The sequence below is a fragment of the Aotus nancymaae genome, unplaced genomic scaffold, assembly GCF_030222135.1.
Source record: "Aotus nancymaae isolate 86718 unplaced genomic scaffold, 86718_ANA_hifiasm-v0.15.2.pri h1tg000020l, whole genome shotgun sequence".
In the NCBI taxonomy this organism is placed as follows: Eukaryota; Metazoa; Chordata; class Mammalia; order Primates; family Aotidae; genus Aotus; species Aotus nancymaae.
In genome coordinates this window covers 24,091,850-24,105,124 of record NW_026988432.1, presented here as the reverse complement: position 1 = coordinate 24,105,124, position 13,275 = coordinate 24,091,850, and the positions used below count along the sequence as shown (strand labels likewise).

At 34.6% G+C, this 13,275-nt stretch overlaps 1 protein-coding gene across 3 annotated transcripts in view; it reads left to right on the top strand.

Annotated features, from left to right (window-relative positions):
* Positions 1 to 13,275, top strand: part of DCC (DCC netrin 1 receptor) — a 1,184,710-nt gene that overhangs the window by 1,044,915 nt on the left and 126,520 nt on the right. For all 3 annotated transcript variants that reach the window (XM_012464272.3, XM_012464274.3, XM_012464273.3), the window contains exons 18-19: positions 4,155 to 4,293; positions 9,304 to 9,411. In XM_012464272.3, the coding sequence (XP_012319695.1) occupies positions 4,155 to 4,293; positions 9,304 to 9,411 (247 nt within the window). The remainder of the gene's footprint in view (positions 1 to 4,154; positions 4,294 to 9,303; positions 9,412 to 13,275) is intronic.

Below are 13,275 nucleotides of genomic sequence, written 5' to 3'. Positions count from 1 at the left end.
AAAATATCTTGAGGATGTTTCTAATGCCCATCCTGGAGCTACAGCAAAATCCCACCACCAGTTCTGTAAGTCTGCCTCTTTCTGTCCATAGCCATGCTGGATCTGCCTCTGGTGTCTTTCAGCTTTTACATGGCATACCATTTACATTTCATCATAAATCACATTTTAGTTGAAATCATTTAAAGACAATTTTCTTTGGTACCACTGCCCTGTTAGGTGAGGTGTTTGGAAAAACTCTCCAGGCAAGTCTAAATAGTATCATTGATATAAGGTATGTTGTAAGTACGCTATCCATCTCCTTACAGTAGTAGATTTAAGATTCAACAGAACTATAAATAAAGATAACATTATAAGAAAAGACAACCAATGAAACGTATGAGACCATTAAAAACATCTCTTTTTATATAGATTACCCAATTCTCTGTTTACTTTTAAAAGACACTTTCTCCACTTTAAAAATTTTATATCATAATTGCTGTACTTTGTAGATACATTCATTTCACAGAATGGCCATAGCTACTTTGCCAGAATGTGAAATGTTCTAAGGAACAATGATTGTTTTCTCCAGAATGGTTTGAGTTCCAAAATTTCCTGAAGCAAATTATTTCAGTTGAATAGTTAGTACAGCAGACATGGAATTATTGAATCTCACAAAGAGTGCCTGTGAGGTGAGACCCAACCCAAAAAGATTTTAACTGTTCCTCTTCCCTTCATCTTCCCTGACGGAGGCTTTCAATTACTAAAAGGCATTCACTTACTGAATTACCAAAAAGATTTTATCTGTTCCTCTTCTCTTCATCTTCCCTGACATAAGACTTTCAATTACTAATGTATATATTCTCTCTCCCTTTTCTTTCTATGTATATCCACATTTTGATATGAGGAGGGTTAGAGGAAACTAGAAAGATATACAAGGAATTTAAATTTTACAAATAATGGTAATAGATTCTTTGAGTTTTCACTTTGCACTTTTCAAGCTAATGTTGTATCTTACTTTATCTCATTTTCACTACAGCTTTAAAAGGTAGGCAGGGCATACACAAGACAGGAAACAAACAAACAAAACATACATGGAGCCACGTGACCTTCGCTCAAGGGTTGGCTTTGCAACATCCTGTCATGCAACTTAACCTGCTCAGTCTCATTTATATGATGGGAATATTCATACCTACTGTAAAAACAATGAGATTCTTCTTAGCTAAGTAGTGTGTATGAAGACAGAGTTAGGTGATATAACTTGAAAGAAATTTCTCATTAAACTAGAGCTGTATTGCAGGTGACCCAATGGCATCATCCAGGGATCTCCCCACAGGAGTGCCCTTCTAGTTGCATTTAGTCCCAAATCAAGCTATAATACAGATGCTCATGTTTTGATTGTCTAAAACTCTGTATTACTTTTTCTGATCAAATGGAGATATTTTCTATAATTTTTTTTATTAAAGTGTTTAATCATATAATGTTTTGCACAAACATCTATTCAAAATATATTGAATGTTAACTAGTGCTCACTAGATATAACATAGATGTTACAGAGGATATGAAGTTGTGCAGGACTCAGTCTCAGCTTTCAAACTGCATACAACTCAGTGGAGCATGTTACACATGCCTAAAATTATGTACAACAAGAGGAAATGCATGAAATAATGTAGCTAATATTTATTTAATACTTTCTCTGGGCCAAAGTCAGTGTTATGATTGTCTTCATTTTGCATGCAAAAAAAGCAAAGCTCAGGCCAAGCACAGTGGCTCATACCTGTAAGCCCAGCACTTTGGGAGGCCGAGGCGGATGGATCACCTGAGTTCAGGAGTTCGAAACCAGCCTGACCAACATAGTGAAACCCCATCTCTACTGATAAAAAAAAAAATTAGTTGGGCATGGTGGTGGGTGCGCCTGTAATCCCAGCTACTTGGGGAGGCTGGACATGAGAATTGCTTGAACCTAAGAAGTAAAAGTTACAGTGAGCCGACATCACACCATTATACTCCAGCCCGAGTGACAAGAGCAAACCTTCATCTCAAAATAAAAAAAAGAAAAGTATGGCTCGGAGAGGTACTATCTGGTTATTTTGTGCTCGCAAAGATAACTGGCCATGGTTTTTCACAGTATTTCTATGCTTTTTAAGATAAGCAGTAGCTTTCTATAAGGTCTGGAGAAAACAGTAAATTCATAGAATGCAAAGGTGTCAATCTAGAACACAAAGATGATCTTACTTGTTGGCCTCTCCAATGCCAGTGAAATCTGTGCCCAGAAACTGGTTTTATTGAGATATGATCCTTCCCTCTTATCTAAAATATTTCTTCTTGCCTTATTTCTCCCATTTATTTCCATTTCTAAGACTTAAAGGTGTTAATGATGATGAAGGAAGGCAAAAGTGGAAGTAATATATCCGCATTTCAGTTACTAACTGACCACTTTGTGTTTTATTTTATGTAATTTCATCTTCCTGATTATATACAAATATATTTACATTTATTTAGAGCACATATTTTTACAGTTTTTTTTTTTTTAACTGTTTTTTTATTTTGGAGACAAAGTCTCACTCTGTTGCCCAAGCTGGAGTGCAGTGGCCTGATTTTGGCTTACTGCAACCTCTGACTCTCAGGTTTAAGCGATTCTCCTGTCTCAGCCTCCCGAGTAGCTGGGACTACAAGGGCATGACACCACGTCCAGCTAATTTTTGTATTTTTAGTGGAGACAGGATTTCACCATATTGGTCAGGTTTGTCTTGAACTCCTGACCTCAGGTGATCCACCCACCTCGGTCTCCCAAAGTGCTTACTGAGCCACTGTGCCCAACCTACAATTATTTTTAAGCAGGGCTTCTGATAAATATTTGAGGTCTTTACTTTAAAACACTGAATAGACACATCATCGAAATGTTATTAGTACAGTTACATATTTATTTGGTATTATAATGAAATATAAGATTTTCATACCTATAACTTAAGAAGGATTAATTGTAGAATAATAAAAAAAAAGATATCCCTTCCTACAGTAGTAAGGGTGAGATAGATATTATATGAGTGGGGAAAAAGAGCTTTGCTTAATTAATTTAAACATAAGTAGATAATAAATGTCATAAGCTTAAAAATAAAAGTATTTAACTTTGAAGAAAGACACCTAACACCAAGCACAGATTGATATTTATAAGAGAAATTGTCTCAAATTTTTCTGCTTCTATGGAAAATATACTTTAATGTATTAAATCCTGGAACATATTTTGTCTTTATTACCATTTTGATTTTTTGAGTAAGCAGTAAAGACCTATAATTTACTTTCTACTAAAATATCTCTCATTTGTTATTTAAAAGACAATGAATGGATTTGAAAGGCTTAAATAATACCAACACCACTTTGAACACCAATGTAATCCTTTAGTATTTATCCAATTTGCTGTTCCTTCCTTGATCAATTGCTCCAGTTACCATTCTTAAATGTTCGTTTAATGTGAACTCTGCAGAAAGAACAAAAACCACATGACACAGCATTGCTTTTGTCTCATTTTCTCTGTAAGATGTAAATAGCTACTGGAAGCACTAAAAGTTTACATCTGAAAGGGTTTTTGAAAAATATGATAAGCCTTAGAACTCTAATAAATTAACTTTGTTACTAGTGGAAAATAGTAACAATGGTCTATTTAACATATACATTAAAACTTAGGTTTTAAAAAAAACACAGATTTTGATTATAAATGAAATTAAGTTCAATGCAGAACATTTCAAAAATTGTGTTGACAGAAGGGAGTGGCATGTGTCCTGTTGCTCTGGTTCTTTAATAAAAGATAAGTATTTAACTTTGAAAAAAGATATCAAAATACAAAGCACAAATTGATATTTATAAGACTATATGCCTGATCATACGGAAAATACGCTTTAACATGTTAGAACTTATATCTTACCTAAGAAAATTTCCTATCTAGTAGCTCCTTTGGACAACCATAATACCTAATTTTATAGGTTATAGTTTATATGTATAATCAGCCTGAGTGAACTGGTTAATAGATGGGAGATCGAGTCAGTGCTAATCTGTACTCTTCTGCTGTTTGGGAGTAGGTTACTTTTGTTCTGGCTTATTTAACAGTCTTTTTACATGCCTTGATTTACCAAGTTGATAGAGTTTATTTTTTATCTCTTTGCTGTTTCCTACTTGTATAGTCAGAAGACACAACATCTCTAAGTTACACAGCAACAGGCCTCAAACCAAACACAATGTATGAATTCTCAGTCATGGTAACAAAAAACAGAAGGTCCAGTACTTGGAGCATGACGGCGCATGCCACCACGTATGAAGCAGGTATGTGAGGAAATGTCTACTTTTGACACTTGATTGTGGCGTTTCCCAGGTTCTGTGGAAATTAGAACACGTGTTCCCTATGGTGTCTCAATTATACCTTATCCTATATGAAATATTCCATCCTCTATAGTTTATAGCACTTTTATATCTAATAGTATTCTCTTCACTCTAGGAAAGAATTGAATCTCCCATGGCTTAAGTAATCTGCTTGCGTGACTAGTACATGGCTTCCTTAGGGCATTTACTCAGGAGATCTGACTATAAATCTTTTTTTCACAACATTTAAGTAAAGAACAGAAATCCATCCATTGAACTCCTTCCAAAACAGTTGGGTCTTTAAACAACAGTCATGGTAGGTATTTCCCATTTTGAAAAAAAATATAGATACAAAACAAAATATTGGATTACAGCTCAAGTCTCATGGATATTTACTGTGAATAACCTTGGCTGGATATGGAAAGGAGTTTCCAGGTGGTCTTGTTCCCTCTTTGGAAATGGGGGTAACATAATAGAAGACCTTTATGCAATTTTAAATAGTTCAAAGCTAGGGTAATGCAATTCACTGTAATTTTCACTGGTCTCATTTACTATGGATCGTAAATATAGAGTTTATAACCTTAACAAGGATGCAGTGTACTTGACATTTATAGTTCACAGAAATTCAACTTCTGAAGAATCCAGGGCTTAACATGTTTTTTAAATTGGTTTCATGATATATCATTTTTGTGGGTAAACTACACCACCAATTTTCAAATTAAAGAAAATATGCCAATAAAGCTCTTTCCTGGGTAAGTTGAATTTTTCTTTCCATTAGAATTTGTCCCATGGCATTGCAGTTCTAATTTTTATTTTGTTAGCATTCTAGTGAGACTATTTTTGCATATTTGTGGATATTCCTTTCAACAGGAAGCTTTTTAGTTGACCTAACTTAATTTTAACATCCTATTTTTCTATTTTACCTGTTATTATCTCTTCTTCTCAGAATTCCACCCTAAATGCAGAATGTTCACAGCTTCTTAGGGTGAATAAGACCAGCTGTATGAGATACATACTACTGGACATAATAAGCAGTCATCTCTTCCTTTTTACTTGAAAGGGGATGAATGTAGATAAACGTGAAATAGGAAGAAATCTGGCCTTCCCTATGTGAAAGAGAAGTAGTAGTACTTTCATCTTAATGCACGCAAATTCATTCATTTTCCCTCTAATAAACATAAAATGCACACCAGTATCTGACTTGATATATGTAGCCTATTGATTTCTCATCTGCCTAGCCTTGTAGGGACACCAGTGGTGAGACCCATTGCTAACAAAAAAGATGCTAACTTTTAACAATGTGGTTAGTAGAAAAGGTGATTGTCAAATCAGATTATAATCTGGACAAAGGTATAAATAGCACATGGATAGCATCCCTGGGTGATAATGAGAAGCAAGAAGGAATTCACAAGTGTCTACAGGTTTTATAACTGTGAGAAGGAAATTCAGTGAATAAAATGATTCTAAAGTTTGCTTCTAATTCTGCAGTAAGATAAAGACCACATGGGTCTATACCATTATGTGCTGAAATGGCTTATAATAAAGATAAGGGTGTCTGGAAAATTTTAGAAATCAAACATTTCATTCTGTCCAGATGATGAATCCTTCATTTGAATTTGGTTAACTGGAATAAAAGTAAAATGACAGGAGGGGCACCTTAAATAATTAGGCCTTAGAGAGGGACAGACATCAGCCTTATTATTCCTAGGCTATAGAAATGAAGAACTATTGGTCTGTCCCTTCAAGGCGCTGCCATAATAATAATTTGACTCTACCTTTTTTATGTCTTTGTGTGTAGATTCAGTTTCACAGAAGAGAAAATATTATTGGGATCTCTTGAGACAGGTGATCATGCAGCTAAGGAGAAGATGGGATAACATCATAAAACTCCCAACTGATATTGTTACCAGGCTTTCATAATACAGAGGAAAGGTTGTTTTGCAAAGAGAATAAACAAGTGCTTTTTTAAAAGGAAGAGGAGGGGATGGGATGCTGGATAGTCAAGTAACAAATGCCCAGTACAATTCCCATGGCTGAAATCTTCTGAAACTTGAATGCTACCTTCCATTCATGCACTTAATAAAGAAATACAAGTATGGGAAAAACTGAGAGCCAAAGAAATCAGAGGGCAGTGCTTGTCTAGTGGACCAAGATATTAGTTAAAGGTTTTTGATAATGTTCATTTATAATTGTTATACCTTGAGATAAGAACTTGGTAAGGAGAATATAGTCTGTGTCTTTGAGAGAATTGTGATTCAATAAAAAAGAAAAAAAATATATTTTTTATAAAAAGTCCTGAAGTAATATCAGAAATATAATCACAAAATTGTGAACAAGTTGAAATCAGAGCAAACAAAGTACAGATTCTGTCTGGAAAAAATAAGAGAAAGTTTCACAACATAAGTGAGATTTGAGCTGTAACTTAGTTGAGCCATTACATACCCATTCCAGCGACTTCCAAAGGCTGGAGAACTCATGTTCAAACGTACTCAAGCAGGCATCCGAAAGATGATGGGTTCAAGAGACACTTATGATCGGCTCAAAGTGACTTGAGCACAGTGTTCATGGGACAACAAGGGGAACGAAGCACATAAAAGAAAGGAGAATATAAATCCTGGAGGTCTTGGTGTTTGTTTTCATTTATTTATATTTACTCCAAGGAGAATGGGTAGTCAATGAACAATTTCTAAAAATCATTCCAGGCAGAACTCATGATTTGGAGAAGAGCAAGCCAAAGGAATTCTCCTTAACTTAGTAGGGATTATTGAGGTTCAGAGGGCCATATTATTTTCCAAGTATTAAGGAGAAATGTGCAGTTCTTATGATAATCCTAGACATTTAGGTCATTAATTCCAATACCAAATTTTTTTCACCAATATTAAAATGGCCTGAGGAAAAAGCAAGAGTTTACACAGCCCCTGAATTAGATTGATTGTTGGATTTTGTAAACAACCAACTCTTCAATGTATTATATTGATAGATAAAATTGAAAAGTCACTTTATCCTTTTTGAATATGTAATGGATTCAGCATTCTAATCATTTGACTATTTTTTAAACAAACATCAGTTTGAATTTTCACATAGTTAAGAAAAACCAGACTATTTTCACTAGTAGAAATGACAAAGATTTTAATTACTTCCGTGTCTGGAAAATTCCTTATTATGTTTGATATATACTAATCTAAGTTAGTTTGTGACTGTATCTCCTATCTTCCTATCCATAGCTGGGAGAATATCCTGAATGAACTCTCTGTGAGGATAATCTTTCTTTGATACAGCCTTGTCTTTTTAGTGTTTTGCCATAATTAATCTGCATTTCCTATAAGAATGTCCTGATCTGGTTTCATTAAACCATATATATTATATTATGTCACATATCACATATATTATTTTATACTGTATTAATATATATGCAGTCTCTTTACTCAGGGATCAACTACACTGGACCTATTTTTCTTCTCCTTCTTTCCCTCCTTCACTTCTAATTCTCTTTCTCCATCCATCCCTCCTCCTCCTTTTTTGAAAATGTGAATATAGTAAGTACATTGTCAAGACTTAAAATTAAGTGCAAGTTTGGTTAACCTGAAATTCCAGTGACTTTCAGGATTAGGGTGTTGGAAAGAAAATGGTATGATAGATGGGAATGACTGTTGTCTCCTTTGTTGGCTCATATTTGGAACTCTATTCGGGAAGAGATACTGGAAATACAGTGTTAATAATGTCCAGATTCTGCAATAAATGACCAACAGTAGCACCAAGGAGAATAGTTAGAGTGAAGATGAGTTCAGAATTAGAGACTGATTTCTACCTATCTTATACACGTAATTTTTATGTGGAGACCGTTGAATTCCTACAGAACCCAAACATAGATGTTCTAAATCTGCCTTTGTTAGACTGAGGGTAATGAAGATGCCATGGGTAATAGGCTTGGGGACTTGTGAGCTACCCAGAAGGAGAACTGTCTTCCAAAACATACAAAGTGAGAAAGCAGATTGGAAGAAGCCGGGAAGATACTGGACTAGCTTAGCCAATTTGCTGCCACCTTTAAATATTTAGAATTGTGTTGAGTACAACATGTGGGAAAAGTAGCTTTATGAGCAGGGCTTCATGCCGTCTTACTTCATGCTGAATTGATACTAAGACATTCATAGATTTTTTCTATCTCTTCTATTTTAATTTCTCATTTGTGCCTTCCTGTTGGTTTAGAAGATGCCTAATATGTCACCTAGCTAAGATATTTTGACCTCAGTTTTAACTCATCTTAAAAAACTTTTTGGCTTTTAAGGAAGTGTAGAATTAGGTGACATTTTTATTTATAATTGCCTACAGTTGAAACAGAATTCATTGGAAGACACATAATCATCCAGCTTGGCAACCTAGTGAGACACATCTCTACAAAAATTAAAATTAAAATAAAAAGTTAGCCAAGAATGGTGGTTTATGACAGTAGACCCAGCTACTCGGGAGGCTGAGGCGGGAGGATCACTTGAGCCCAGGAGGTTGAGTCTGAAGTAAGCTATGATTGCGCCACTGTACTCTAGCCTGGGTAATGGAGCAAGACCCTGTCTCAAAAAAACAGAAAAAAAAAAAGAAGAAAATTAAAAAGATATGTAATCACCAATCTCACTAAGTATACATTTCTTTGTTCTTATAATGATTCTTATATTTTTAATATAAATTGCTAAAAGCCCATTTGAAATACCAGTTGTACTTTTCTCCTTCATAGTCACACATACTCTCTTCTGCTCTCTACAGTCACACCTTGGGAATCGTTTGATTTCCATAAAATTATTAATTTTTGTATCCTTGTTTGCTTATTTAATTCAAATCCTTAAAATAAACTGTAAATGGCAAAATAAACATGATACACTTCTCGATAGATTCTGAATGTCAACATCATGATGAAAAGTCCCACCAATGTTTTATTTTCTTTCACATCCAATGACACGGCCTTGTCTTTGTCTCGCCTTGCAGCCCCGACCTCTGCTCCCAAGGATTTGACAGTCATTACTAGGGAAGGGAAGCCTCGCGCCGTCATTGTGAGTTGGCAGCCTCCCTTGGAAGCCAATGGGAAAATTACCGGTAAGTCTCTCCACTTTCTCTCCCAGCATAGCTCTGCCTTGACCTGTAATTGCTTACCTCCTACATGAGCTACTCTGGCCTTTTGTGTGGCATTTTTCTGTCTCTGCATCTCAGCTGACTCCATGACCCTTTCTGATTGTCTCTTCTTTCCCCTTTTGACTGTGGAATTCTAATGGTGCATACACACACACACACACACGTGCGCAAACACACACACACACTTCATTTGATTTTCTTCATGACAGCTGTGTATTTCAATTAGGAGATACCTTTTTGTTTTTCATTCACTGAAGCACTAAGACAATCTTCTAATAGAGTAACCCTGAGTATAAATGTCTGTAAAGAAGCTGGTTGTTTGTCAATTATGAAACACAAAAGACGCTTAATGACTGTACTTTTTTTAAATTTTTGTGTGGCACATAAGGAGGTTTGGGGATTTTTAGTTTCTCACTTAGGTTTTAGCTTCTTACTTAAATCATAAAGTTCACAAAACACTTAATAGTGACTGACAGAAATTGAACATAATGAATATTTCACAGTGGCAGATTTTATTTTGCCAAATATTGCTGATAACATCAATGCCTAATTAAAGCATCCATTAGAAGCCTGTAATGTTAATTTAGTATGAAAAATATAATGGAGTTCTATCAGAGATTTTGCATTTAAATGATCACTTTAGGCTTTTAATAGATGTCTCCATAGCATATAATTATTATGAAAAATATTGTATAACTCAAAATGTGAACATTATAGTCTAATTAACTTGAGCCATCAGGTTAGGAACACATAAGAGTCACTCCTTTTTCCTTCTTTTTTTGCATACAAGAGCTAGATAGCACTATTATAAATTAACAAAGTAATTCAACCATCCTGTGATACAGAGAGATAAGCATGGAAATTGCACTTTCAGATGGCACACTTACTTTATGTAATTTACTTTCTGAATTTTGCAAAATGAAAAGATAAAGTGAAAATTCCAAATGTGATTGAAATTTAAGTTGAAGATTTGTTTTCTCTAGGAAATTGCTCTTAGTGCAATAGCAAACAGAATTTTTATTTGAGCTGACAAATATGGAAAAAGAGGAGAGGCATAAAATTTCCCCAAGGTCTTGTACGTTCACTTGTTGGTGCACCAGGCTTTTTTAATCTGAGGCTGGCTTCTTCCAACTTTTTTCCTCTCGTTAGCATCTCTTTTCGTTGGTTCTATGTCAGTACTTGAGTAGCTTTTGATTTTTTTATATTTTATTTTGTAATAAACAGTTATTCATAAGCTTATGGGAAATCAACAGATAATAAGTTTGAGGACAATAAAAAACAGAACCAAAGCTGTCTAAATAAAAACAAGTTCTAATAGAAAAATATATGGTTTTGGCAAAGAAAAAAGTAAGTAAGTCGTATTCTCCACTCATTTGAATTCTCCACTCTTATCTAAGTAAATCTTGTCAGTCAATGTAAACAACAGTATAAGTTTTTAACTTTGAAAGAAAGTTTAATTTTGCTTCTTCAGGAAAAAAGAAATAGAAGTCTAGCCTATATTAAGAAATACAAATTAATCTAAGCAATAAAATTGTATATGCCAAAATCACAGTGCATATATAAGAAAGCTTGTCCACATACTTTACTTATAATTATACATTCAATGGATTTCACTGTTAAAAATCCATTCTCTCACAATGGAAAAATAAAAGTATGGGAGCAATACTTTTTGCCTTTAAAAGCCTAGCTCATTTATGTAAACAAAATTGTATTATCAAGCTGAGATATTTTGGCTCAATTTAACAGGGAGCAAACACTAAGAACCCTTAAGAGAATTTCTGTTTTATGTGTATTTTGATTCCTTGATTCAAATTACTTCCACAAATAGAATGATAAAATATTCAAAATACTATACCATTCAGCAGAAGGCACAAATTTGCTATCCTCAGCTTTCCATAGAAGTGCAAAAATTAAAATCATAATAATAAGTAAAAAAATAGTGAGCTCTTTCTCAATGTGGCCGGGTAGATGTGTGCCAAGGAGGGATGTGCTGTCATGTAACCTCTGTATTTTTTTGTTTTCCTAAATCCTTTATGTGTATTGCAGGCAGTAGAGCAGGGCTATCCAGAACCCAGGCTTCGAAGGGAGACACAGGAGGAAGTCTTTTAACATCCTTGAATCCCACTTCCTTACTTTCTTACCTATAAAATGATGATGGTAATAGAACCACACCAGAAGAATTGTTACAATACAGTGCTAAGAAAAGTTCTTGATATGCAGTGAACACTGAAACAAATTGGCTATTATTATTCTAATTTGAAATCCATTCTAGGGTGAGGCTTTACTAATGGGCTTTACACAGAATCCAGATCATCAATTTTTAAATATAAGTACTCAAAAAGATTAAACAAAAACGGAAGAAATTCAGATAATTCCAGTGCCTAAATTCTCTGATCATAAACTGGCAACTTAGGAATTTGGACTGACATTTTCAGAAGAAAATTATTCAAAACACATTAAGTATTTATTATATGCTTGGCATTCTCCTAAGATCTTTAGTAAGATGTAAGTGATTACATGTTTCTTTTATTCCATTTTGAAATGAAAAGATTAGATATTTCCTGGGTAAATAACTTACCCAAAGTCAAATAAGCAAGAAGTGTCAGAGCTAGCGTGTTAAAACTCAGGTTTATAATCTTAATTATTACACTGTGTTTTACTCCAACTTATTAGTATTCTACTGGACTAAATCAGTGAGTTACAACTGATTTTTAATTTAATTCATATGAGAAGGGACTGAGCATGGTAATTTTTAAATGCTTCCCAAGTGACTTATTGTATAGCCAGATATGTGAAACATAGGCCTAAATAAATGCAGTGCCCAACACTATTTAAGATCAGACACAGATAGAAGAGTTAGGTCTTCCAGAAACTGTTTCCTTATTAATACAGTCTAATAGGTAAGGTTATACTCTTTTTCTGTGTCATTCGATGGTCTAGTTTAATTTGTCTTCCTTTTGTAAAATCATCAAACCACTTTTCTTCCTACTCTCAGTATATAGTTTCTCAGTTTGATTTGCAGGAATTTCTTCCACTTGTTTCTTAAATGTTGCTTTCCAAAAGGCAGATCCTTTTATTCCCGTTGTTACTTTCTCTGAAAAATTGTCTGTAGGAGATTGAGGGATTCTGAGGTTTAAAAAAAAAAAAAAAAAAAAAAAGGAAAAAGAGGCCAGGCACGGTGGATCACACCTGTAGTCCCAGCACTTTGGGAAGCTGAGGTGGGAGGATCACCTGCAGTCAGGAGTTCAAGACCAGCCTGGCTGATGAAGCCTCATCTCTACAAAAATACAAAAATTAGCTGAGCATGATAGCAAATTCCTGTAATCTCAGCTACTGGGGAGACTGTGGCAGGATAATCACTTGAACCCGGGAAGTGGAGGCTGCAGTGAGCCGAGATCAAGCCACTGCACTCCAGCCTGGGTCACAGAGCAAGACTCTGTCTCAAAAAAAAAAAAAAAAAACAGAGACTTGGACACAGAGAGTAAGTATACAAGTACAGAAAGGTAGTGAGAAACTAGTACATGTGTTCAACCTCTGTGATTATATATAAATTTATAAGGTAAGGCTTCAATAATGAATTATGAATTTATTATCTCTCAAATATACGAAACATACACATGCAAAGAAATTGTTTGTGTTCTCTAAGGCCATTTTTTAGTTTTGAATGATGAGATCTGTTTCTATTCCCCATCTCAGTTCTCAAATTTTAAGAAAAGGGTAGGCTTCACCACACATATAAGGAATTTGCTCAGGTACAATTTGGAATTGTCAGAAACTGGTGTCTAAATCTTCAACTTTAGTTTGATCCCAGAGCTGTTATTTTTAAAT